At 42.9% G+C, this 25,571-nt stretch overlaps 1 protein-coding gene across 4 annotated transcripts in view; it reads left to right on the forward strand.

Annotated features, from left to right (window-relative positions):
- Positions 1-25,571, forward strand: part of LOC141105859 (alpha-2-macroglobulin-like protein 1) — a 236,430-nt gene that overhangs the window by 104,932 nt on the left and 105,927 nt on the right. For all 4 annotated transcript variants that reach the window (XR_012235667.1, XM_073596004.1, XM_073596005.1 and 1 more), the window contains 5 exons: positions 2,579-2,724; positions 13,025-13,174; positions 13,894-14,076; positions 14,214-14,319; positions 19,638-19,785. Coding sequence is in view for 3 of the 4 variants with exons in the window: in XM_073596004.1 (XP_073452105.1) it covers positions 2,579-2,724; positions 13,025-13,174; positions 13,894-14,076; positions 14,214-14,319; positions 19,638-19,785 (733 nt within the window). In the remaining variant the exon portion in view is untranslated. The remainder of the gene's footprint in view (positions 1-2,578; positions 2,725-13,024; positions 13,175-13,893; positions 14,077-14,213; positions 14,320-19,637; positions 19,786-25,571) is intronic.

Raw genomic sequence — 25,571 nt, forward strand, 5'->3', positions numbered from 1 at the left:
CCTTGATTTGTGCTACCCTCTTTTTATTATACAGTTTTATACAGTTACAGTTTGGATTATGTGATGATCTTTTAGTGTCCAGCTGCATTAACTATTGCATTTGTATTATTTGCGCTGATTGTATCTTTTATTCTTATATGAGCATTATGTGCATTAATCCCCCCTCCTGCCAGTACAAATCTACCCCCTGCCTAAATCCCCCTTCTCAGCCCAAATATTTGCCCCCCCCCTCATCCCCCAAATCCTCCCATCTCAAATGCCCCCCCCCCAAAAAAAAAAAAATTTAATCTCTCCTAGCACAAATCCTCTACCCCTAAAATTACCCCTCTTAGTACACATCTTCTCACCCCCATCCCCCCTGCCAACACAAATCCCCTTAAGTCACCATTCTTAGCACCCTCACCCTAAATTTCTCCTCCTATAACAATACCCCCCTTCCAACACAAATCCCCCCCCTCAAATATCCCTGTTGCGCCCTTACCTCACATGATACCACAATGCCCAGGACAGCTTCCCCTCCTGCCCACCCCTTGTCCCGGCCCTGTCTCTACCTATGAGAAGAGGGGGTGTGTGCCTGCCCTCCAATCAGCTCTCTTGGATCTATGCCCACGCTTCACTGCAGTGTTGAACAGGAAAAGAAAATCTCCTAACACGTTCTGCACTTTCTAAAGGATATATAAAGATGAAGACCGCAGATATACATGTAAAATTTATGTAGGAGCATTTGTTTTATCCCTGTGTATCATCTGAGGCTGTTAATATCACTAGGTATAGGAGAGGGTTTACAACCACTTTAAAGTTTAAACTATAAATATTTTCTTAAATTATTTTACAAATATTTTCTTTTCATTGAATGGATGGATTAGGAAATGGTAAAATCCCCTGGCAGGTTTTTCTGTCTGTACCCCATTGGGGAGATTTCCCTTCATGTCCTGTTCTGTAGACACAACAGAAATTGAGAGAAAATCTCTCCATAGTACCAGTTGTCACCTGAATAAGTGTCCTCATTGGAAGATTTTCCCTCCATACCTATTCTGGTGGCAACTCCTAATATTGGTTTCTCTCTTTCTTTCAGTCCCAGTCACAAGGGTCATTAGGACAAATCAATAGAGAGTGTGTATCTCTAAAGGGTCACAGAAAACAATAAAAAGCTGACGAGTTATAACCCATTACCATTCTTTTCAAAACTAAACTAAATAATATTTTTGGCTCTAGATGCATTTTAACTGTGCGCAAGCAATGGAGGTCTCCAAAATGTAACATTGGAAAATATTTTGTCAAATGTTAGGGGGTCAGTCTTATACTATATATAAATATGACATTACATATAGCAGTGATTCCCTTTACTTCACTCTCTCAGTCAACATTTTCTATTTTTAATCCTCATGCTGCTAGCATTAGTAAATAGACAGGAAGATACAGTATATTATATTTACGTGTTTAAACCTTTTTTTTTTACATTTCTTCAGTTACTTCCTGCCTTCCAAACCTAGGCAAATGATCTCATACATCCCAGGAGTCTTCAGAAAGGGAGGAGGGGTTTTCTCAGCTAAGCACACCCTCCTGCCTGCTGTCATGCTTACCCCTAACGCAGATGGTCAGACACTACAGCTGGCTTCTGTGTTCTTCACCTATAGCAAGCAGGCCTACCGGTACTTGGTTGCCCCCAGCACTTATACACAATGCTATAGTGCCTGACCACCATATTGGGGCAAGTGCAAACTGAGCAAAGCAAAGAGGTACTTTCAGTTGGCAGACAGGCTGAGTGGTTCAATGACAGTCCAGGTACAAGGCAGGCAAGGTTCAAAGAATATTCAATATCTGATCCTAGATCATACACAGGGAAATCCAATCAGCAAAGCAGACAAACCGGTAGCTTGGAAAGCCTTTACAAACATAATATCATAAGCATGAGACTGCAAGCTAGGCTGGCTTATATCAGGTTTGGTCTCCACCCAGAGACTGACCACATTAATCACCTTGCAGGTGGACAGAGAGACAAGGAGAATGCCATAACCAAAACCAGGATGCTGGAACCAGAAACAGGAGTGCTAGACGCTCCTGACACCTGCATGACTGAGCTAAGGGCAGATGTTTTCCAGGAAGTAAATGCTACATGGATCATTTGCCCTTACTAAAGATGGTCATGGCCAGAAATGCTATGGGTGCGTGTTTCAAAGTGATTGCTGAATAAAATAGAGCACACAGACATGGATGGGGGTGTTTGTTTTGAATAATAAAAATGAATTCAATAGTGTTCTTGGTGCTCAGTGCAGTGTAGTTCCTCTTTAACTCCAAGTGTTGGCAAATTTTCTTGGAACAGGTGAATGTTTTTGCTGATTAATGATGGGAAAACATTAAAATTGTAGTTTTGGCGAGAGTGTAATGAAATAATGATATTTTGGTCACTATGATGTACATGTATCCACTATGGAAATAAGTAGTTATAAGCATTTACAGCCACAAATGCTAACAGAAAGACATGCCTTGAGGCTATGATGAGAGCAGAAGCCACTGAGACCTGACATGATTTATATTGCACTGCTGTTTTAATAAAATTTGATCTTTTTATTTCTAGTAATGATTGGCACCTTGGAGATCCACCTTCCAGTCAATGCTAACCTTGCTCCCATAGCACACATCCTCGTGTATGTATTACCTGGCAATGGACAAATAGTAGCTGACACTGAAGTGTTCCATATCAACAAATGCTTCGATAATAAGGTAAACCAATGCCTCACTGAGGCAGGTAAAAACACGTCCAGTTAGTGCACTTGCACACTGAGGCACAGGGGCGTTGGCGGTTTACCGTCGTTTTAGGGGTGCTTTTTGGCTGCTAGCGGGGCACTTTTAACCCCCGCCAGCAGCTGAATAAAGGGTTAATAGTGCCCGCAAAGCCACAGCGATTTGCATGCACTTCGGCGGCGCTGCCCATTGATTTCATTGGACAGGGGGCACTTTAGGAGCGGTGTATACACCGCTCCTAAAGCGCCTCAAAGATGCTGCTTGCAGGACTTTTTTTAACGTCCTGCAAGCGCACCGCTCCAGTGTGAAGGCACTCGGTTTTCACACTGGAGTGACAGGAGAGGTGCTTTACAGGCGCTTTGCAGGTGCTATTATTAGCGCTATAGCGCCTGTAAAGCGCCTCAGTGTGAAAGTAGCCTTAGGGACAACATGGTGAAAGCGCAATTTGCACTCAGCTGAGATTATTATTATTATACAGGATTTATATAGCGCCAACAGTTTGTGCAGCGCTTTACAACATGAGGGCAGACAGTACAATTACAATACAATTCAATACAGGAGGAATTGGAGAGCCCTTCTCGTTAGAGCTTACAATCCAGGATACATTAAAATGGCCTTAAACCGAAAATCAAAAATGTCAGCTTACCAATTCTTAAATGTGGTGCTGCATTAGTTTTCTTTTTTTTGGGAGGGGGTTATTTTCACCTGGTGATCCAGACAGTAGCATGCTTCTTGTCTTAGGGTGTCCACTGTGGGCAGAAGAGCAATGGAGACCCCTCTGGACAGCAGCATTATCAGTCTGGGGGAGTGTAGTTTTGGATGCTCTATCAGATTTAAATGGACTTGACTAACAAACTAAAGCCAAACTCCAGCTAATAATATTTGCAGTTACAGCAACTTTTTTTTTTCCCCTTTTGGAATTACGTTTTGCATAAATGAATAAAAGCTGACCATTGTAAGTGTTAAATAGTTTGTCTCAACTATTGGTAAAGGAAGTTGAAACATAATAGATTTACTGGCTGACCACCAGGTGAAAAATAAAATTAAAAAAAAAAAAAAATGCTGCCACCGCATCTAAGAATTGGCATAAGTTGCATTATAACATTTTTATTTTTGGGTTTAATACTGCTTTAATTATCATCTTGCAACATTCCTTTGCTAGTGCTTCCCTCTAGTGGTAAAAAGCAATGCTTCAGCAGTTAAAAATGTAGACGTAGAAGAGAGCTCTAAACCACTGAACATATTCTTACCTTGCTTCAACCTTTAAAAAAGCTTGGCTTAAGTTGTTAGGCAATGCAAAATATTTACAGAGGAAGCTGTTTTGTGGGTTGTTTTTGTTTTTACCTTTCAGTCGTATTTTAATCTGGTTACATCCATATGTATTTTATTGCTTTGTATATCAGAATTTAAAAGAAAAAGAAAAAAATATTTCTAATGAAAAGGCATATATATAAAGTTGCAAAATTTGCAGTTTGTGGATCTTTTGTCACATATTAGCTGTTGTATGTCAGGAATTTCCTTGCCTTTATAAAGACCTTTGACCTGTTGGGTTCATCCCCAATGTTCACTAGATCAAGTCTTGGCCATCTTCTTTCTTTTCCAGGCCACGGTATTCATTGGCAAAATCAAACCTCAGTAAAATTACAGGAAATATTACATTCCCCTGCTTTAGTCAGTTCTAAACATTGTTTTCAAAAGGCTAATGTAGCGCTTACCCCCGAAGGAGCGGCTGATTAATTGTTATATCTGTAATTCACGTTTACCACCTAACCCATCGCAGCTCATAAATCCAAAAACAGTCCATATTGCATTTCTCTCTTGCTTTATTAAGTAACATGAACTGGGATAGAAGGGTTTCTTTTGAGATGCTCTTTTGTTGCTTTGTAATCTTTTCTTTGCCTCTCTCATGCAAAGACCTAGAATCATTGTGGATAATAGGAAATCACTTTGTGCGATTTCTTCAATCAGGGAAGATGGAAGTAGATTTGATAGAGAATAATCGATAAAGAGTCACTCTGAATAACTTCTTCATCTGCAGAACTTTTTAAGAACAGTCTGTATCTCTATATGTGTGCTTGCAGCTTTACCTCTACATTTTTACCACTACTTCCCATCTGCATAGTACTTCCAAGTTGAGCTAAAGAAAAGTCACTCTGAATAACTCCTCCCACTTGACTGATTGGAATCCCGGGGCATTGCTGAACCCAAAGTCACAGGCCATCACCGCCTGTCTCACTGACTTGCGTACCAACATCCCTCAGCCTCTGGCAGTACCCTTCCCCTGGGCTTTCACTCATGTGATCAATCGTGCATGTGCCACTCATAAACGATCGATCGCCCAGTTTCCTTCCGCTTTGTTGCTACTTCTTCCGCAATGATTCTTTGTTCCCTTTCCTCCTTTCTGCCCTGCTCCCTTCCCCGCAGGGGCGGCCAACGACACCAGTAACTACATGCTGTACGGTGTCATCTCTTCCTCTATGGAGGCCGGTTCCCCACCCCTCTTGCAAGGGGGGACTCCGTTGGCTCCCCGGAGGGGGGACCTCTCCCCTCCGGGAACCAGGCTGGCTTCTCCAAGCTCTAACGGGAAACTAAAAACTCTGGACCATGTGACCAGGCTTTTATATGAGAGTCCCGGGGCATTACCAACAATAATTGGCCGAGACTCGCATACAAACTACCTGCCACTCAAATCCCAAATGAACAAACAGGCCTGCTGTAATGGTACAAGCCTGCCTAAATTTACCTGAAACTATAACCTAGCAAAAAGGTCACATACTTAAAAGTAAGTGCCCGCTACACTAATTTTTGGTACATCCAGTAATTGTATAACCCAGACCAAAACCCATGCCAACCCTATTCTAAATTATTATGGACTAAGCTGCTATCCCAAAACACAATCATATGTGTCACTCAAATTATGCAAAATGTGACAGCGCTAAGGGTAAATATAACACATAATTTATATCTCATAAACACATATAAAAGTGAAACAAATAAAGTGCTTCCAAAATTACTCAAGTGCTTTCAAAGCAATGTGTTTAAAATTAAATTCTATCCAATATGTTCATGGAAATCACAAAAAATGCTTATACACATTCATTTATACACAAGAAATATATAATAAAGTATCCATTTAACAAAGTGTCTTGACACTCTCTTCACCGGTGTTCCCAGAATATTGTGGCTTCTCTTCGTGAAATTAAAGTGGACGTACAGTGGGGACGGAAAGTATTCAGACCCCCTTACATTTTTCACTCTTTGTTATATTGCAGCCATTTGCTAAAATTATTTAAGTTCATTTTTTTCCTCATTAATGTTCACACAGCACCCCATATTGACATAAAAACACATAATTGTTGACATTTTTGCAGATTTATTAAAAAAGAAAAACTGAAATATCACATGGTCCTAAGTATTCAGACCCTTTGCTCAGTATTTAGTAGAAGCACCCTTTTGATCTAATACAGCCTTTTTGGGAAAGATGCAACAAGTTTTTCACACCTGTATTTGGGGATCCTCTGCCATTCCTCCTTGCAGATCCTCTCCAGGTCTGTCAGGTTGGATGGTAAACGTTGGTGGACGGCCATTTTTAAGTCTCTCCAGAGATGCTCAATTGGGTTTAAGTCAGGGCTCTGGCTGGGCCATTCAAGAACAGTCACGGAATTGTTGTGAAGCCACTCCTTCGTTATTTTAGCTGTGTGCTTAGGGTCATTGTCTTGTTGGAAGGTAAACCTTTGCCCCAGTCTGAGGTTCTGAGCACTCTGGAGAAGGTTTTCAGCCAGGATATCCCTGTACTTGGCCACATTCATCTTTCCCTCGATTGCAACCAGTCGTCCTGTCCCTGCAGCTGAAAAACACCCCCACAGCATGATGCTGCCACCACCATGCTTCACTGTTGGGACTGTATTGGACAGGTGATGAGCAGTGCCTGGTTTTCTCCACACATACCGGTTAAAATTAAGGCCAAAATGTTCTATCTTGGTCTCATCAGACCAGAGAATCTTATTTCTCACCATCTTGGAGTCCTTAAGGTGTTTTTCGGGCCACTCTGTCATAAAGCCCCGACTGGTGGAGGGCTGCAGTGATGGTTGACTTTCTACAACTTTCTCCCATCTCGCGACTGCATCTCTGGAGCTCAGCCACAGTGATCTTTGGGTTCTTCTTTACCTCTCTCACCAAGGCTCTTCTCCCCCGAAAGCTCAGTTTGGACTCAAATGAAGGTGTAGAATCATCTCAAGGATGATCAGAAGAAATGGACAGCACCTGAGTTAAATATATGAGTGTCACAGCAAAGGGTCTGAATACTTAGGACCATGTGATATTTCAGTTTTTCTTTTTTAATAAATCTGCAAAAATGACAACAATTCTGTGTTTTTCTGTCAATATGGGGTGCTGTATGTACATTAATGAGGAAAAAAAATGAACTTAAATGATTTTAGCAAATGACTGCAATATAACAAAGAGTGAAAAATTTAAGGGGGTCTGAATACTTTCCGTCCCCACTGTAAACCCGATTCATGAAATTTGAGCTGGGCACATATATCTGCAGTGTTTTCTTATCTCTCTTCAAAGCACTATGTCCCAGAGCTGTCTCCTGCCCTGTTCTTCTGTTATCAGCCTGATCACTGCTGACAAGTTCTCTGTCACATGATAAAACCAGCCTGAGTTTTGTGTTGGGGAGGATGCTATAAATAGATTAGCAGAGCCCTGAACTATTCAACGCACAGAGCTGAAAGTCTCTACCTATAGGGAGAGGGGTGTGTGCCTTTCCTCCATTCAGCTGTCTTGGCTATACACCCAGGATTCACTGTAGTGCTAACCAGGAAGAGAAAATCTCCTAACATGATTTGCACTTTCTAAACAGTATATAAAGATAACGACAGCAGATATACATGTAAAACTTATGTAGAGAGATTTGTTTCATCTCTGTGTATCATCTGAGGCTGTTCACTTCACTGGGTATATGTGAGGGTTTACATCCACTTTAAATCACCCATGTGACAACCTTCACCAGAGAAAACTTCCCAGATTGCCATGACCCTCTTATTAAATGTGGTTCATAAAGCTTGTTCCCCTTTAAAGGAGGGGGTTCCCGGATCACTGCTGCTCTCTCTCCTCTTATTGCACTTAACTCATAGGCATCACCTTTGAAAAAGGAAAAGCTCATATAGTGTAAAATCCTTACATTTTTTAAACTCCCACTAAAACCCCATATACACACATATTTATAACCTTGCACCAGGGATGCATTACATAATCATATCTAAGTGCCAGCCTTGTCATCTATCAGTTTCCCTCTGGGTGCACATAGCGGGATGACCTCACTTCTGTATGGACAACCCTGCTTTAGTCAGTTTTAAACATTCACTGTCTCCAAAAGGCAAATTTTTGGTAAATCCAGTATTGTGATCAGCCCTGGTTTTGCTTTGACACACATTAACCTAGTCCTTTTACCTTAATCCCTTCATGTCTGCAATTTATATATTACCATTCTACAGCAGAAAGAGAATGTTCATTTATGTTCAGTTTCAGAAATAAATGGTGTATCTTTGCATTCTGAGACCTCAAGGTCATCTAACATTGTCAAGTCTCAGATCAGCGATCAGGAGCCAATCAACATGGTTCCTCATAATCTGATCACCATAATAGACAAAAAGAGGGTTAACATTAGATTTGTATACAAGCAGACGTTCTAGCTACCAGCCTCTGTGCATTACAGTGTATGAAAAAAATAAAGCACTAAAAGTTTTTAAAAGCAATTAAGTGTAAAATGCATTTTCTTTTTCATACATCATGGTACACAGAGTGAGGCTAATATTCATTACCTACTGGGTTATATGCCATCTTTAGGATGGACACCGGTAGACAAAGTCTTAGACAGGAAGTGATCCCCTATATAACCCCTCCCATACAGGAAGGACATCAGTTTTTTACCAGTGTCTGCAAGGTGGATTGGCACGTTTTGTTTGAGCTCTCTGAGCTCCAGGTCTCTAGGCCCTCAAACAGTTCTTAAATGAATCAAGGGATTGACCAATCAGATCCATTTGACACAGGCTCAATATGTTTAGATAAATGGTAACTGAGCCTCACAAAGAAGACACAAGATCCTGCAAGGTTTTGCCTGTAATGCGACCTCCGGGCGATGAACCCTGCGAAGTAGGGTTGCCACCTCGTCCCTTTAAACCCGAACACATATTAATTACACAGGTTCTGTGGCTGATTAAGGTGGTAATTAAACTCACTCAGTGCCTTATCTGCATTAAATTAGCCTCAGAACCTGTGTATTTTAAAGTTGTTCGGGTTTAAAGGGATGAGGTGGCAACTCTACTGTGAAGTGGAATCCTGAACACCACAGAGCTAAGGCATTTCTGCAGGGTGCTGTACAGGTCCAAGGGAGTGGACCCTAAACATGAAAAGGGTACCCCGTCCTTGAAGGTCCTTAAGTGACAGGAACCCACTGTGATGGGTGAAGATTGGGCTCTTAGTTTCTAAGCTGCCCTGTGCCTGGACGGGTAAGTGAAACCCCCTTATTTACTTATTGTGGGGTGTCCCAGTGATTGTAACAATCAGTCAAGCTAGCTAGAGGCTGGACACTGTGTGCGGTGACCACTCGCGGGAGTTTTGAGCTAGCTGTGGGTGTTTGCAAAGAGTAACTTTTTGCTTGTGTCTGGCAGTTTTTTACCTGAATGATGGCGCACGATGGTGCGCTATTTCACCTCTCAGTTCACCAGGGCGCATGTGCACTCGGAACAGTCAACGCTGCTGTGCTCAGCAGTTGTTTGTTTGGCAGCCATGGTGCACGCGGTTTCGCCATAGGCGTTGTGCGCACTCGGAGCCGCGTATTCACCACTTTTGTGGCTTAAGAACTAGTCAGCCGAGCATCCCTGTAAGAAGTTGGCAGGATTCCCCTTTCATGGGGAACATTTGATGACGATTTGGACAAATATATCCAAAAGATTTCCGGAGGGAAGAGTTCTCTACTTCCTGTTAAGAGAAGCACCAGGCGTCCCCCATCTAAAACCTCAGGGACTGCTTCCTCAGGTGTCTCAGCGTCAAGGCAGTTCCGCCGCCAATGGGGCGCTAGAGCCAGGGGAAAGCCACAGAGCCAGGGCCAGAAAAAGCCCTGGGTCCAAAACTCTTCTAAACCAAGCACCAAGCCCTCCTTTTGAGGGTATGCCCCCACTCTATTCGGTGGGGGGAAGGCTGCTGCACTTTGCGGAAATTTGGAGAACAGTGGTTGAGGATGAGTGGGTCACCTCGACTATATCCCGTGGTTACAAGCTGGAATTACGGGGGGGTTCCCCCTCAGAGGTTTCTAAGATCCAGTGTTCCCTCGAATCCTCCAAAAAGAAACTTACTGTTTCAGGCACTACATCATTTAGTGCATCAAGGATTGATTGTACAGGTTCCTGTAGCCGAAAGAGGTGCAGGGTTTTATTCGAACCTGTTTACGGTTCAACAACCAAATGGGAACACAAGACCCATTTTGGATCTAAGATCCCTGAACCAGTATCTACTAATCCAGTCCTTTTGGATGGAGTCTGTCAGCTCAGTAGTAGCCTCGCTCCAAATGGGAGACTTTCTAGCCTCCATCGATATAAAGGATGCGTATTTACACGTACCTATCTTTCAGACTCATCATAGGTTCCTGCGATTTACAGTAGAGGACCGTCATTTTCAGTTTGTGGCTCTACTCTTCGGGCTTCCACAGCCCGGGTGTTCACAAAGGTCCTAACAACAGTTCACAAAGGTCCTAGCACCAGTACTGGGTCTTTTAGGAGCCAAAGGGATCTTGGTGCTTGGGTATCTGGACGACCTCGTGATCAGAGATCACTCACTACAGGCTCTAAAACAGAGCATAGCCTGCACAGTGCGGTCTTTGGAAAGCTAAGGCTGGGTCATAAATACTGAAAAGTCAGCCTTGAGATCAGCTCAAAGTCTGAAGTATTTAGGTCTGATCCTAGATACGGTCCAAGGAAGGGTATTTTTGCCACCTATAAAGATCTGTGCCCTGAAGGATCAGGGGCACCAGACAACCCTCCATTCAGCTCTGTATGAGTCTTCTAGGAAGGATGGTATCCTCCTTCGAGGCAGTGCCCTATGCCCAGTTCCATTCCAGGCCTATATAACAAGACATCTTGTTGGCTTAGAACGGGAGAGGACAAGCCCTAGATTATCCAATGTTCTTATCTCCTCGGGCACGCTTAAGCCTACGCTGGTGGTTACTGGATCAGAACCTGCGAAAGAAAAGATCCTTCCTCCCGCTAACTTGGGAGAGTACTGACCACAGATGCCAGTCTCTCAGGCTGGGGAGCAACCCTAGAGGGTCTCACAGCACAGGGGAGCTGGTCAGGGACAGAACAAAACTTGCCCATCAACATCTTGCAGTACGTCTGGCCCTAAGGTCCTGGACAGTGGAGGTTCAGGACTGCCTTATTAGGGTTTGGTCCGATTATCTCAGGCACCAGCAGATCTGCCCGGGGGAATGGTCCCTACACCCAGGGGTGTTCCAGGAATTTTGCCAGTGTTGGGGATGGCCAGAGGTCGACCTATTGGCATCCAGGTTTAACAACAAGCTACAGCAGTTTGTGTCCCGAACAAGGGATCCTCTGGCAATCAGAGCAGATGCTCTGGTAGTTCCATGGAGCCAGTACTCACTGGTTTATGCTTTCCCCCCGATCCCTCTTCTTCCACATTTGTTGCGCAGGATTGTGAGAGGGAGTTCAAGTCATTCTGGTGGAACCAGCCTGGCCTAGAAGGCCCTGGTTCCCAGAGATTGTGAGACTGACAATAGACAGACCATGGACGCTTCCACTCCGCCCCGATCTACTGTCTCAAGGTCCTATATCCCAATTTACAGTCTCTAAATTTGATTTAGAGCTTGGGCAGCCATCCTAACAGGGAAGGCTTAAAATACAGGATCTCTCATCATTCAGGCACACTCTAAAGGAGTGGATGGATTAAGGAAAGGAACCCACTGAATAGGGACAGTGTTTTAGAACAGAGAAAGGTTCATGACAAGTAGGGACAGCCAGACATTTACTCATGGTGATTGTTACAACTCTGGACAATAATCATACATTTCCACTTTACTGAAGCCTGTGTGCATGTAATCCCTCTCAACCAGGTACCTTGGTCGAGGTTCTACCTACAAGGTAACCAGTGAAAACTAAAAACAAAAGGAGAAAATAAATACAAAATCACAAATGTGAATAATCTTCTTGTGTAGTCCAACCACTAGTTGGCCATCTGCCTTTTGTCATCTCAATGCTTATTCATCTGATGTCACTTTGTTGCTGGTTGGTTGTCTGTTCATCCATGGTTTGTCTTTATAACCCTTAGGTATTTCCTTTTAGCCATGCTCACGTAAATCATGGGGCTCCGTACTGCCTTTCTGATGCCCCCCCCCCCCCTTCCCCAAGTGCACAACACAAGGAATAGCAACACTGACTTTATCCACCTACACCCCAAAAATGGCTAACTTGCTGATTCCCAATACCCAACCTATGGTTCAAATCTGAACCTGCTTCATCTTATTCTGGTATTGCACCTTTCTAATTGCAGACAATCTCTAGCCCTTTCCTGGCTGCACTCTGCAGACCCTTAGATACTGCTCTCAATTTGCACTGACCTTGGCCTGTTTGGACCATCCTAGTTATGCCCCTATTTGGAAATGGCCACCTTGCTTAGACTTAATCATTGGACTAATGAAAACATAGTAGCCCCTGAGTGCAGAGTAGGTACATGAAGCTTCTTTGAGGACAGCTCCTAAAGATGAAGAGCGTTTAACAGCAGTCCTTGAATCTGAGCATTGGCTCCCCTTAAACTTTGAGGCTGCCTTCTATTATCTAATCTTCTTGTCTACAACTATGGGAAATATAACACCGTCCACCTGATTTACATAAAAGTCCTAATCTCCTATACAACACCCAACCCATGACCATATCCAGAGACTGGCCTCTTTAGTGTCTTAAAATGCATCTTACACTTCCAATACTTTTTTATTGAATTTTAAAATAAATACAGAAAGCAAAATGTAAAAATTACTATTGACTATTATAATATAGACAGTAATAGAAAACTGAATTCAGACCATGCGTGGTTGCTTGCATGTTAAACTTAGAAAGACTGTACTGCCTGTGAAAGAGAGGACTTTGGTATAAGGAAACCAAGCTCCGGGCTACAAAAACTGCATCTGTCCCTTCAGATCTTTCATATTTTATAGCAGGAACGGCTGGTATTGCACCCAGAACTTTATAATCTCATGTTTTATTTCCAGGTGACTCTGGCATTTTCAGACAAAGAGGTTTCCCCAGACTCACAGACTACTCTACATGTAAATGCACAGCCTGGGTCTTTGTGTTCAGTGAGGTCAGTGGATGAAGGAGTTATGTTTCTGAGGCCAGAATCTGATATCTCCAGTGATGCGGTAAGGCTGGCATGTTCGAATGTGTACTTATTAGAATTTAGCTTGTAGGCCTCTCTTCTGTAACACCAGCATCAAATATGATGATAAAGCCAAGGACTACTGGGACCCAGTACTACATCTTCAATATTTATATTGACATTGCTGTCCATTTTGGTAATTTCAGCACCCTTACTATTATGACCATATTGCTGTAAGGAAGTGCACTTGAGAATATTACATTTTGTTTCCCCAAGGTGGGGACACAGCACCAGAAGCACTTCTTTGGTGGCAGAGAGAAGGGACCCAAGCCTCTGTTAGGCTTTTACTGCTGTATGTGTCCCTACTATGGAGATTTCCCCTCACTTTCTGCACAGGTGAGAGGTGTCAGTACAGGAGGTAAAATAAAATTTCCCCACTCCCGATGGGGACACAGACATGATTTGAAAACCCATAAAGGTTTAATCCCATAACCATTGTATGCCACAAAAACATTTTGCCTGGAGTTGGTGTCTAAATAACCATGGGATACAACAATGGGATCCATTATATATTAAGATGCCCCACAATTATCTCTTATTCACAATATTAGCTATCACCAACCTTGGAAATAAGAATGAAGACTGAAGTGGGGTATAAAGTTACCACATATAAGACTAGCTGCACCTGTGATTTTTGCAGACTGTGTTCCTAAATCACATTGCTTATAAAGTTTCTACAGTATATTGTTTATTTCCCCATAGGTATACAGTCTTCTGGCACATAGAAGGCGGTACGGCTACCCCTATCGTGTACGGGAGGATAATCCTGTATGCTTCCACTCACATACTGTTTATTCATATGGAGCACATAAACGCAAAAAACGATCCTATAACTTGCCATATTCAGCACATTCATCAGCTCCTGATGTGTTCGCACTTATTCAGGTAAAGCCAAAGCTGTATTGAAGAATTACAGAAATATATAGCTAAACAAAAGGAGAAGATTGTACTGTGTCAAATGTGAATATGGCTAACCCATTCTAATCCTTCAATAACAATTTTTTCTATATTTTCATTTTCAGCATATTGGACAAAAGGTTCTTACAAACACCCAGGTGAGGAAACCTGTGGTATGTCCCCGTTATCCACCGGTTTCAGCCTTGTCAAATTTTGAAGTACCTCAAATTGGTGAGATGGCCTTTCTTAGCAGTCCAGCGTTTTTATTGTATTACATTCAGTTCTAGAATGAATTCTCTAGTACTATACTGGAGATATAAATCATTTTTGTTTTTTTTTATATTGTATAAAATCTGTCTCTTGAAACAGGTGTAGGTTCCCCTTTGTATGGTTACAATTGCCAAAACTGGGGGATCTGCTACCAGTGCTATACTAAATACAGAACTCTAAAATATGCACCGTTGGAAAATACTGGTTCGTTTTTTACCATCCTGTTACATGTGTCATCCCAATGCATCCAGAGATTTTCAAACTATGGCCCTCCAGCTGTTGCAGAGCTACACGTCCTATGAGGCATTGTAAAACTCTGACATTCACAGACATGACTAGGCATGATGGGAATTGTAGTTCCTGAACAACTGGATGGCCATAGTTTGGAGACCCCTGCTGTACAGTAATTTGCAACAAGGAAAAAGACACAGACAAAAAAGTGCTGTACGTTGTAAATGACATTAGCGGCACTATGCAAAGATGAGCAGGTATCTTCTCACCTCTCATTGTCTACATGGCTGTAGTGCTCCACAACCACCAGTCACACTCTTGTCTTCACTGGAAATGATAATTAGAATAATGATTGAATCTGATTGGTATTCCAGAAATATTTTATATGAGTTACATTGAGGAATCCAATTTTGTATAATTAGTGTTCCAAACCTGTGTTTAGTAGAGATTTAGTAGACACAGTGCCATTTCTGTTTAAAGTGGACTGTCACTCCCCAGGTCTACTTTAGTTTCCTTCACTCCCTGGTTAGTTTAGTTTTTTTGTCTGGTCCTGCCCCCCCCCCCTTTCCATCCTTGCCTAGGTGCGTAGTTGCCAACATTGCAAAAAAAAAATTTGGGACACTTTTTTGCATGTAGGTGGAGCCTTGCTATAATTAGGGGGCGTGGCATTCTTTTGTAGGCGGGGCATAGTGTAATAGAAAAATGCGTCGCGCGATGTGCGCCGCGGCGATAAATGGGTGTGGTTTGAGCTGAATAGTGGGCTGTCTTAAATGGGCGTGGCTCGGAAGGGGTGTGGTATGAGATGAATGAGGGATGGAGGGAGAAAGAAAGAGGGAGAGAAAGAAAAAGAGAGAAAGAAAGAGGGATGGAGGGACAGCAGGCCCAGATGCTACACAACAATGGAAATATGTGTATTCCAGAAAGTTTAACAAATCAGCAGATAAAGATACTCCAAACACCTGGTGTTAGGGCTTCAATCATCCCGGAACCATGGTTGTTATGGTGTCAGGATGATTGAAGTGCATTATTTCTATTATTACATTGTAATATAGAATGAAATTATTTAACTCACCATAATGCAGAATCAGTGGGAACCCTGAGTGTGTCGCCTGCCACCAGATGCTATAAGGTGTCCCCAGCAGAGTCCTCCCTTACATCAGGCATTTCCAGCTGACTCCTCCCTTACATCAGGCATTGCCAGCAGAGTCCTCCCTTACATCAGACATTGCCAGCAGAGTCCCCCCTTACATCTGACATTGCCAGCGGAGTCCCCCCTTACATCTGACATTGCCAGCGGAGTCGCCCCTTACATCAGACATTGCCAGCGGAGTCCTCCCTTACATCAGACATTGCCAGCAGAGTCCCCCCTTACATCAGGCATTGCCAGCGGAGTCCCCCCTTACATCAGACATTGCCAGCGGAGTCCTCCCTTACATCAGACATTGCCAGCGGAGTCCTCCCTTACATCAGACATTGCCAGCGGAGTCCTCCCTTACATCAGACATTGCCAGCGGAGTCCCCCCTTACATCAGACATTGCCAGCGGAGTTCCCCCTTACATCAGACATTGCCAGCGGAGTCCCCCCTTACATCAGACATTGCCAGCGGAGTCCCCCCTTACATCAGACATTGCCAGCGGAGTCCTCCCTTACATCAGACATTGCCAGCGGAGTCCTCCCTTACATCAGACATTGCCAGCGGAGTCCCCCCCTTACATCAGACATTGCCAGCGGAGTCCCCCCTTACATCAGACATTGCCAGCGGAGTCCCCCCTTACATCAGACATTGTCAGCGGAGTCCCCCCTTACATCAGACATTGCCAGCGGAGTCCCCCCTTACATCAGACATTGCCAGCGGAGTCCCCCCTTACATCAGACATTGCCAGCGGAGTCCCCCCTTACATCAGACATTGCCAGCAGAGTCCCCCCTTACATCAGACATTGCCAGCAGAGTCCCCCCTTACATCAGACATTGCCAGCAGAGCCCCCCCTTACATCAGACATTGCCAGCAGAGTCCCCCCTTACATCAGACATTGCCAGCAGAGTCCCCCCTTACATCAGACATTGCCAGCAGAGTCCCCCCTTACATCAGACATTGCCAGCAGAGTCCCCCCTTACATCAGACATTGCCAGCAGAGTCCCCCCTTACATCAGACATTGCCAGCAGAGTCCCCCCTTACATCAGACATTGCCAGCAGAGTCCCCCCTTACATCAGACATTGCCAGCAGAGTCCTGTCTTTACACCATTCATCCCCCAATGGAGCCCCCCCTTTCCTTACAGATCAGTTATTCCCAGCAGTGCAGAATGGGACAAAATAGCCGGGTGGCTGCCAATAGCAATTGAGCTGCGGCACCGCCCACCCCCGCCCCTTCCCACATCAGGTCACATACAGACGGCAGCGGGGCGGGAGGTGGCCGGTGCCATAGCACAAATTCTATTGGCAGTCACCTGGCCATTACTTAATAGTAATTTGGCCTCGGGGAAAATGACGGCCGGTGGAGACATTTTCTCCGTCGGCCACGACCTCTAGCGGCGGGCAGCGGCGGCGGAAAAAAAAAATCGTTAAAATAAGAATTTCCCGGGAATGGCTAAATCCAGGAAAGGTAGCTAAATCCCGGGAAATTCGTGACAGTTGGCAAGTATGTAGGTGGGAATGACATGTCCCTGCTCCTGCAGACTCCTGGTATATCCCTGTCACATATCCCAGAAGGCTGCAGGAGTTTGGATCCAGCAACATGTCCTTGGGGGCTAGCTGCAATAACCCAGGAGAGAGGGCTGGCTCTTGATGAGGTCAGGGAAAAAGATGATTGCACAGGGCCCAGGCTGTGACTGCAGATTGGAAGTCACAGCAAGGCAACACTGGATTCATTCGGTAGGTGAGTATGGGGATTGAGTGCATGCCTGCATAACAGGTAGGAAGTAGAAAAAAAAAGTGTGTGGGGGGGTAAAGTTCCCCTTTAATGGCCTGTGTTGAGGGGCTTTTGTTCACTTCAGGTTTTGACTTTGCATTGAAGAAGGAGGTCACCTGCAGGTCAAACACACCTGTAGATAAATTCTGAATGATCTCACAAGCATCTAAAATAGTTGTCAGCATGACTGCCATCAACATAATCCAAAATCCCATCAACACAGACCCTAGAGTGTGTGTCAAACCAAAAAAGTAGGAGAGGATTAAGATTGCTTTTAGACTTTTACTGTCGCCCAAGGTACCATTAGAGAGATTTACCTTTATTTATTTTTCTAGTGGCAACTGTTTTACCAGACTGGAAATGAGAGAAAATAAGCACATGGGACAGAGACAAAAAAATAATCTGACAGTGGTTCCAGCCTCCCCCTATTCCACTAAAAAGAAATAACAGGAAATGTATTTCAGTTCCTGTTGCCGTTGAAGAGTTCCCATTATGGAATTCTCAAGCAGCACTTTGAAAGCCATTTTACTTTCATTATCTGTTAGATATACGTAAACCTTTGTTCACACAGACATTAAAGGAGAAGTTCAGCCTGAGCTTGTTTGGCTGGGCTTCTCCTATGAGACACAGGACTGCAATTCGTTTTGCACTCATGTGACCCGTTTTCAGTGGAGAGCGGTCTGAAGTCCGCTCTCCGCTGACGTCACTGCCATCAGTCGAGGCAGCGCGTCATCCCGACTTTCCAAGTCTGGATCCGCCAGCTGCCTTAATTGATGGCAGTCTCAGTGAGCCGTTGAGGCGGCCTCTCCCCGCCCCTCCACAGCTCAGCGCTCCAATGAGCAGAGAGACGCTGACTGACAGTCAGCAGCTTTCCTCTCTGGGATTTGTGAGAACCGAGGCATCGGTGATGTTTGGTGGCTTGGTTCTCAGTGCAGAGACGGCAGGGGACAGATACAGCATCGGTCTGATGCTCCATCCACCTAGGTAAGTATGAATCGGGAAAAAAAAAATCTATACTTCTCTTTTAAATATGGGGACATTCAGTGCAGCCTATACCAGGTGCTGAAAGCAGAGTAACCCTCACAGTTCTTGGTGAAACTCTACCCAAAACCTTCACCCAGGTGCTGCTGAATGTAAAGTGATTGTAAAGGGTATGTTTTTATTTTATTTTTAGATAATAAACATAAGGGGTTTTTTTACCTTAATGCAGAGAATGCATTACATTAGAACTATAGGCAAAACTTTTTTTTCATTTTGGATACAGCAATGAAGAGTTTTAATCCGTCAGATTCCTTTTTACTATGTGTGTCCAATTGCAGAGATTTACCTTCACTTCCTGTCCCATAGCCAAATAGGAAGTTTTCCCCACTGTTACCTTCCTGGGGACAAAAAAAAATTTGGGATTTTCTTTTACTTTCACTTTGATTTATTATGGTAAACAGGACAAATGGAAAGAGTGAATCTCCCTAACATGGCCATAGATAGCAATAAAAACTGAAAAACATTCTAATCCCTCTGCACTCTATTCAAACCATTTTTTTTTTTTGCCTTGGCCCCTTTCACACGGGCGGCTGATCTGCCGCTGTTAAAAGCATGTTTTGTTATTTTGAAATTCAGAGAATCCTGGCACAGCGTTCACTTGCAGTTGTACATTGCGATTAGCTGTGTTTACGTACGTTTACATGCGGCTGCGTTGGAACATTCTTGCCATTTCTGATGTGCTTCCTGTTGTTTTTCTTGCCTTGTTGCTGCTGCTATCTGCAGGAGAAATAGTACACTGCGATTACCTGCAGTTATGTGAAGATAGCTGCAATAAATCGGTCCTGGATGCAGTCAAATTTATTTTTTCTAACCACACCAAACCCCATGTAATGAAACCGTTGCTAAATGCAGTGTGTGAATGGGGCCATAGGAAAGCATTGTGTGAGTTTAGCTGCGGTAGTTACCTTGATCTATCCGCAGCTAAAAGCTGAATTCTATCCATCCGTGTGAAAGGGGCCTTATACTTTAATGTAAAAAAAAAAAAAAAAAGCTTAGGTCTTTAGAACCACTTTAAGGGGAACTAAGGAGTAACATTGGGAAACTCAGGTGCAAATGATCTGGTTAATCTTCGTGAAATACATGTTCTACTCTTTCAGAACCTCACAATTCATATGTTCCTAATTATTTAATTGTGGACGAGCCTGATATGCCACCAATTCACCCTTCCATCAGTGCTACTGAGATGAATAGTAGGATTCGGAAGAGGTTTCCAGAAACCTTGCTCTGGGAATTGGTCACAGTTGGGTAAGTACATTTTATTGATCCTGGCACGGACTTACTTTATACCCTTACTACTGTAGTTTCTGGCTAGCATTTAAAGTACACGTCAACCTATTACTACTCTCCAATATACGTTTTAATATGTAGCCAAGACCCTGTAAGGGTTGCTGAATGTTGTCCACCTGTCACCCTCCACAGCCCGGCATCCATCTCTCATGCACTCAGGGACATAGAATAGTCCATAAGCTTTGTTTTTTTGTTTTTTATTGAGGGGATTGAACTTGAAAAGGAAAGGGGAATCATGGGATGCCCAGAAAGATTCAGTGCAACTTGCTTGGGACTAGTATATACACTCCTGTATATACACTCCAGTCTTCTCTCCAGCACAAATTCTTTCTTAAGACCTCTTTCCTTCATTCCTCCAGCACTTCACTTGCTGCTGACCGTTACTTCTCCAGCACTTCACTTGCTGCAGACTGTTACTCCTCCAGATTAGCTAGCACCCCATGGTTAGGCCTGATACTAACTCAGCCAGGCCTCAGTGAATTGTCTTTTGTGGGTAGGGGCCCCCGGACCCTTATGACATAGAAATGGTTCAGGTACTAACTGTCCTCTATCCAGCTACTGATCCCAGATAGCTCTCTTCAGGCCCTGCCAGCCAGCCTGGCTGCAATGACCTCTATCCACTGCCCTCCTCACAGTCCACTCTTCTGGTTTTGCACCCATCTCAAACTACAATCTCTCAGTTCTCTCAGGCGTGCCTCCCCAGTCCTCCCGACTGTGCTCCGCTCACCAGCCCTCCTGGCTGCGACCAGTAGTCCTCCCTGGAGTCTCTTAGCAGTGCTCCCGCTGTCCTCTCCTTGCTTTCTCATGTGCCTCTCTTCCAGGATCTCTCCTCCTGGATGCATTTTTGGACATTTGTGTTATAGTAGTGGTACACTGGTATGCACTACCACAGATTTGGTATTAAGTGACACTTATCTTTGCTTATATATCTTTATGCTGTTACATGCTTATTAATATTCATTTTTATTTTTTTCTGTTGTTATACTGCACATGTATTGTGTATGATTTGCTTTACATGGTAATTTACTAGTTATTTATAGGAAGCGCTTTACTATCCTTCACTATTTTGAGTCACATTTGAACACATATTGGGTATATAGCACTAGACTCTCAACTACATTTGTTAGCACATTTCTACACATAGTAGCGCAGGGGACTAAAATATATATATGTTTTATACACATATTGCTTTTGTGGTGTAGGATCTGGGCCTACTGTCCCTCCATCCTTCTTTCCTTCCTTCTCTCTCCTTCCCTCCCTATCTTTTTTTTTCTCCCTTTCTTTCTCTCCCTCCATCCCTCTCTTCCTGCTCCCTCCATCCCTCTTTCATCTCACTCTTTGTAACCCTCTTTAAGCCACGCCCAATATTTAACATAGGTTTAACCATGCCAATTATTCGCCACGGTGCGCTGAGCACGCCGCATTTTTCCACTTTGTCTAGGTCATGCCTACAAATGAATGTCCCACCCCTAATTAAAAGAATACTCCGCTTACAGACAATAAAGTGTCCCTAGAATTTTTTTGACAATATTGGCAACTATGCCTTATGGTTTGCGTCTACTTTAGGCAGACACTCCACGCTCTATGTTAGCTAAAGCCTCATTTACACTGATAATGACATTGATTTCTTTATAGGACATTTCTAAACGTGTATATACACTAAGTGCTATTTCACTCCAGACGCAGTTCCGTTCAGTTCCGTGCGCTTTTTTTCTGCACAAAATGTATGCACAGTGTTTTCCATGGATTCCAATGGCATAGTTCACACCATGCACCGGAAACTGACCGGAAACTGACTGCATGGTGTGAACTAGAGCCATTGGAATACATGGAAAACACTGTGCATGCATTTTTTGTGCAGAAAAAAGCACATGGAACTAAACGGAACTGCGTCTGGCGTGAACTAGCACTTAATGTATGTAATGTTTTGAAATAATATAAAGTCTACTGTGTGTTTATCTGTCTTCAGATAAGCTGCCTTCAGGGTACATTCACAGCAGGTGCGGTAGGAGTGCATAGGATGGCCATTCCAATGCAGTCCCACCACAAAATAAGGCAAAATGCCCTGGCTGGTTAACATCATGGTGTTGCAGTGGTGTGCGCTAAAAAAACTATAGCAAGCCAAACTTTTTTCAGTGCAGTCAGGTGCAAGGCAGTCCACCTCCTGGCATTGCGCGGCCAGCAATAGAACTTTATGAAATGTCACTGTGTGACATTTCAGTAAAGTTTGTTTGCAAAACAAAGTGAACAGTGCAATGTGCCGTGATCAGCTCACCAGCACTGCTCTCTCCCCACTGCATCCCACCGCTCACCGGCCACTGCATTGTAAACATGCATATGGAAACATGTACATAATGTTGGAAAATGTATACTGCGCCGTGAACCCACAACCCAGCAGCCAGCACGGCTGTAGACAAAAGCTAAATGTGTGAAAAGGTAGAATACATGCAGCGCTATGGTTGCAGAAAAACAAAGAAATATATAAATGTGATTCAAACATATATGTGACAAAATATAAAAAATCAAACACAATAAAATATGAATCCAACTATAAATAAATTGTGATGATGTGCTGATATAGTGACTGCACTACACCCAAAAGTCCAAATGAAATGACCAAAGTGACAAAATAAAATAAAGTCCAATTAAGTTTATGATCCAATAGACATATGAAGAATTCCAGGCACTAGTAGAAACCTTGAAGTGAAGGAATGGATGAAAACACCACCACTGTGAAAAAAGGGGGAGGCTTACCGGATGATATTGACTTGGCGGGGCATATACCACCCAAGTCAACAAGGCTTGTTAGATTTAAACCACCTGATGGGGGACAACAGGTCCTGGAACTCCGTCAGCCGATCAGCATTACACCGTCATTAAATGCTAACTGAAGGCTCCAAATGTAATATCACAGGAAGGGTATCGTAATAAAAAGGGAGCTGACATAGCGTGATGCCATTTAAAAAGATTGGTTTAATAAAATAAGAATTTAACACTCACATTAAGAAGAAAATGGTATAGCATGTAAAGGTATGAAGCAATGTTAGCGGGAGGTCCACCCAACGCGTTTTGACTGCACAGTCGTCATCTGGGGTCGCCCAGATGTTTAAATCACATGTATATATTTCTTTGTTTTTCTGCAACCATAGCGCTGCATGTATTCTACCTTTTTAAACATGTACATAACAAAAGATTCCCAGAGCACTATGAAATTAAAGGAAACGTTACAGCAGATGCTGCCTGCCTGTGTCAATTTGCTAATGATCTCTGTAAACAAGAGCTTTTTTTTTAAAATATGGGTCAAAAAGATAAATCAAAACACGTAAAGGAGCCCTAGACCTCATTCACATAGGTGCTGAGGACCATACAGCATGAAAACGAACATGTGATTGGGATGCTCCTGGGAGTGATAGGTGTTCGCGTACAGCTGATTGTACAGACAGTTTTCGCCCAGGGATACTCATGTGTCCCTGTACACAAGCAGATGTTCAGCTGTGTAGTAATATGCATACAGTCGCAGCCTGTCATTGATTTCTACAGGCAGCTGTATGAAACCACATTTCCAACCGATGGCCTCTGAGAGGAAACGCGTCAGTTTAGAGACAGCAGTATGTCGTCTACAAGTGTGGACCGTTCTGCAGGTGGCCGTACACCACACATGTTTAAACTGCCCAATTTATACTACTGTGCTGTAAGTGCAATCTTGTTTTTAATAAATTAATTTTTATACAGTTATGCACTATGAGCCTTTTACATTGCTTTTTTCACTACATTATATGAGACACATAGGTAGTGAGACATGCAAGCCTGGATCTATCCCCTGAAGCCGATTGATCATCTACCCTCAGAGGAGCTTTCACAGACACGCATATGGTCTCTTGGTGGGATCATTCCATTTGGTAAGCGTTCAGTCTTTCGTTCACAGCACAGTGGTAAAGCACTGGAGTTTTGGATTATTTTTTCTTTGAACAAAGACAATCCTTTATGAACTGCATGTGGGAAGTTGGAAACACTCATTTATTTTCTTTTTTTTTTTTTTTTTTTCTTGTTCAATATTTTTATTGAAATTTTGCATAAGAAAAAAAACAAAGTATATCAGATAATGTATCAAGGGATACATATATGAACAATAGAGGCATATCTATATGGCTTTTACAAAAACAAATCTCACAGGTGAGGTGAAATCAGAGGTAAATAAAATTTTAAATTAGTCAATAAATTGTGAATCAAAATATGAATCTATATTTATATATAAAATATATAAAGTATGCCTCCAGACCACCTATCCACCCCGCTTGGGCTCAAACTGTGGATAGATGGGGGCATGGATAATCAAGAATGAAATTAATATTACAAATAGCAATTAATCTATATAGTACTACAGGGGGTCCCCGGGTTACAAACAAGATAGGGACTTTAGGTTTGTTCTTAAGTTGAATCTGTTTGTAAGTCGGAACAGGTAAATTCTTTAAGTGTAGCTCCAGCCAAAAAATCTATTTTTAAGTTTTGTAGATAGCATAGGGAAGGGTTATCACCCCTGTAACATTTGTTTTGCTGTCTGTGCCCCTGTTCAGAAGATTTCACCTCACTTTCTGTCCCAATGACAATTGGATTTTGAAAATTTGGGGTTATTAGGGAAATAAGGATAGGTGATAAAGCATCAGTGGAGACACCTTTTTCCCATATTAACTCTTACAGGAGTGAATTTCCCTTCCTAGGGGTAGATTTCCTCTCACTTCCTGTTGTCTCCCTCCGTTTGTAAGTACGAGTCGTTTGTAAGTCGGATGTTTGTAAGTAGGGGACCCCCTGTACTCATTTATTTTCATGCAATTATAGCAACTTTTGGGGCACCAGCTTACACATGAACTTTTGACTCATCTGTAATTCATTTGCATTGTGTTGCAGCAGGTTTTTAGCCACCCAATATTTGTGATCCAATTGTGTGGATCAGCTTCATATATTTATTTATTTTGCATGATTATATATGGTCATTTACATTTAGAGTGATAAGTTTATTATTTAAACAATTGGTTTATTTTTCCTTTTCCATTTTTAAGAATGGTCACATTTGTTTTGGAGACACAATTTAAGTTGTAAACAGAGCATCTTATAGATATATACATACATACCATTTCTTCACTATTCAAGGAATTTTTGATTGCAGCAGTTTCTGATCACAATATTTGAGCTAAGCGCAACTTTTTAATTATTTTTCTCAGCTGTAAGCAAACACTTGTCACTCCCTTGTAGATAACAGAACGCAGGCAGCATACAATACAATAATGTATTAATACACCTGCATTAATACATTTATTAATGCAGGTGTGGTACAAAATAATTCAAGGTTTACGCGTTTCAGCATGTAGCCTTAATCATAGCCTGTGATGTATGCCTATGTGTAAGGCTACATGCCCAAAAGCGTAAGACCTGTATTATTTTGTACCAAACCTGGATTAGTACATGTATCCATTGTGGAAGATTGAGCTGCCAGATTTCTTTTATCTACATGTTTGCTCAGGTGCTAGGAGGACACAACAAGCCAGTGCACCGACCGCTCACCAACTGTGGGAAATACTACAGGTGTTTTCTACTATATTTAAACCTGTCACTCCCTGGTGCCTCCCAGCCACATAAACCCACTCTTTTTTCATGCTGTACCTCCCTCTGTGCCCATTAAGTTCCATCTGCTTGTTACAAAACAGATATAATGGACACAACCACAATATCTTAGTGTATGTATTTCA

This window comes from Aquarana catesbeiana, linkage group LG08 (genome assembly GCF_042186555.1).
Source record: "Aquarana catesbeiana isolate 2022-GZ linkage group LG08, ASM4218655v1, whole genome shotgun sequence".
In the NCBI taxonomy this organism is placed as follows: Eukaryota; Metazoa; Chordata; class Amphibia; order Anura; family Ranidae; genus Aquarana; species Aquarana catesbeiana.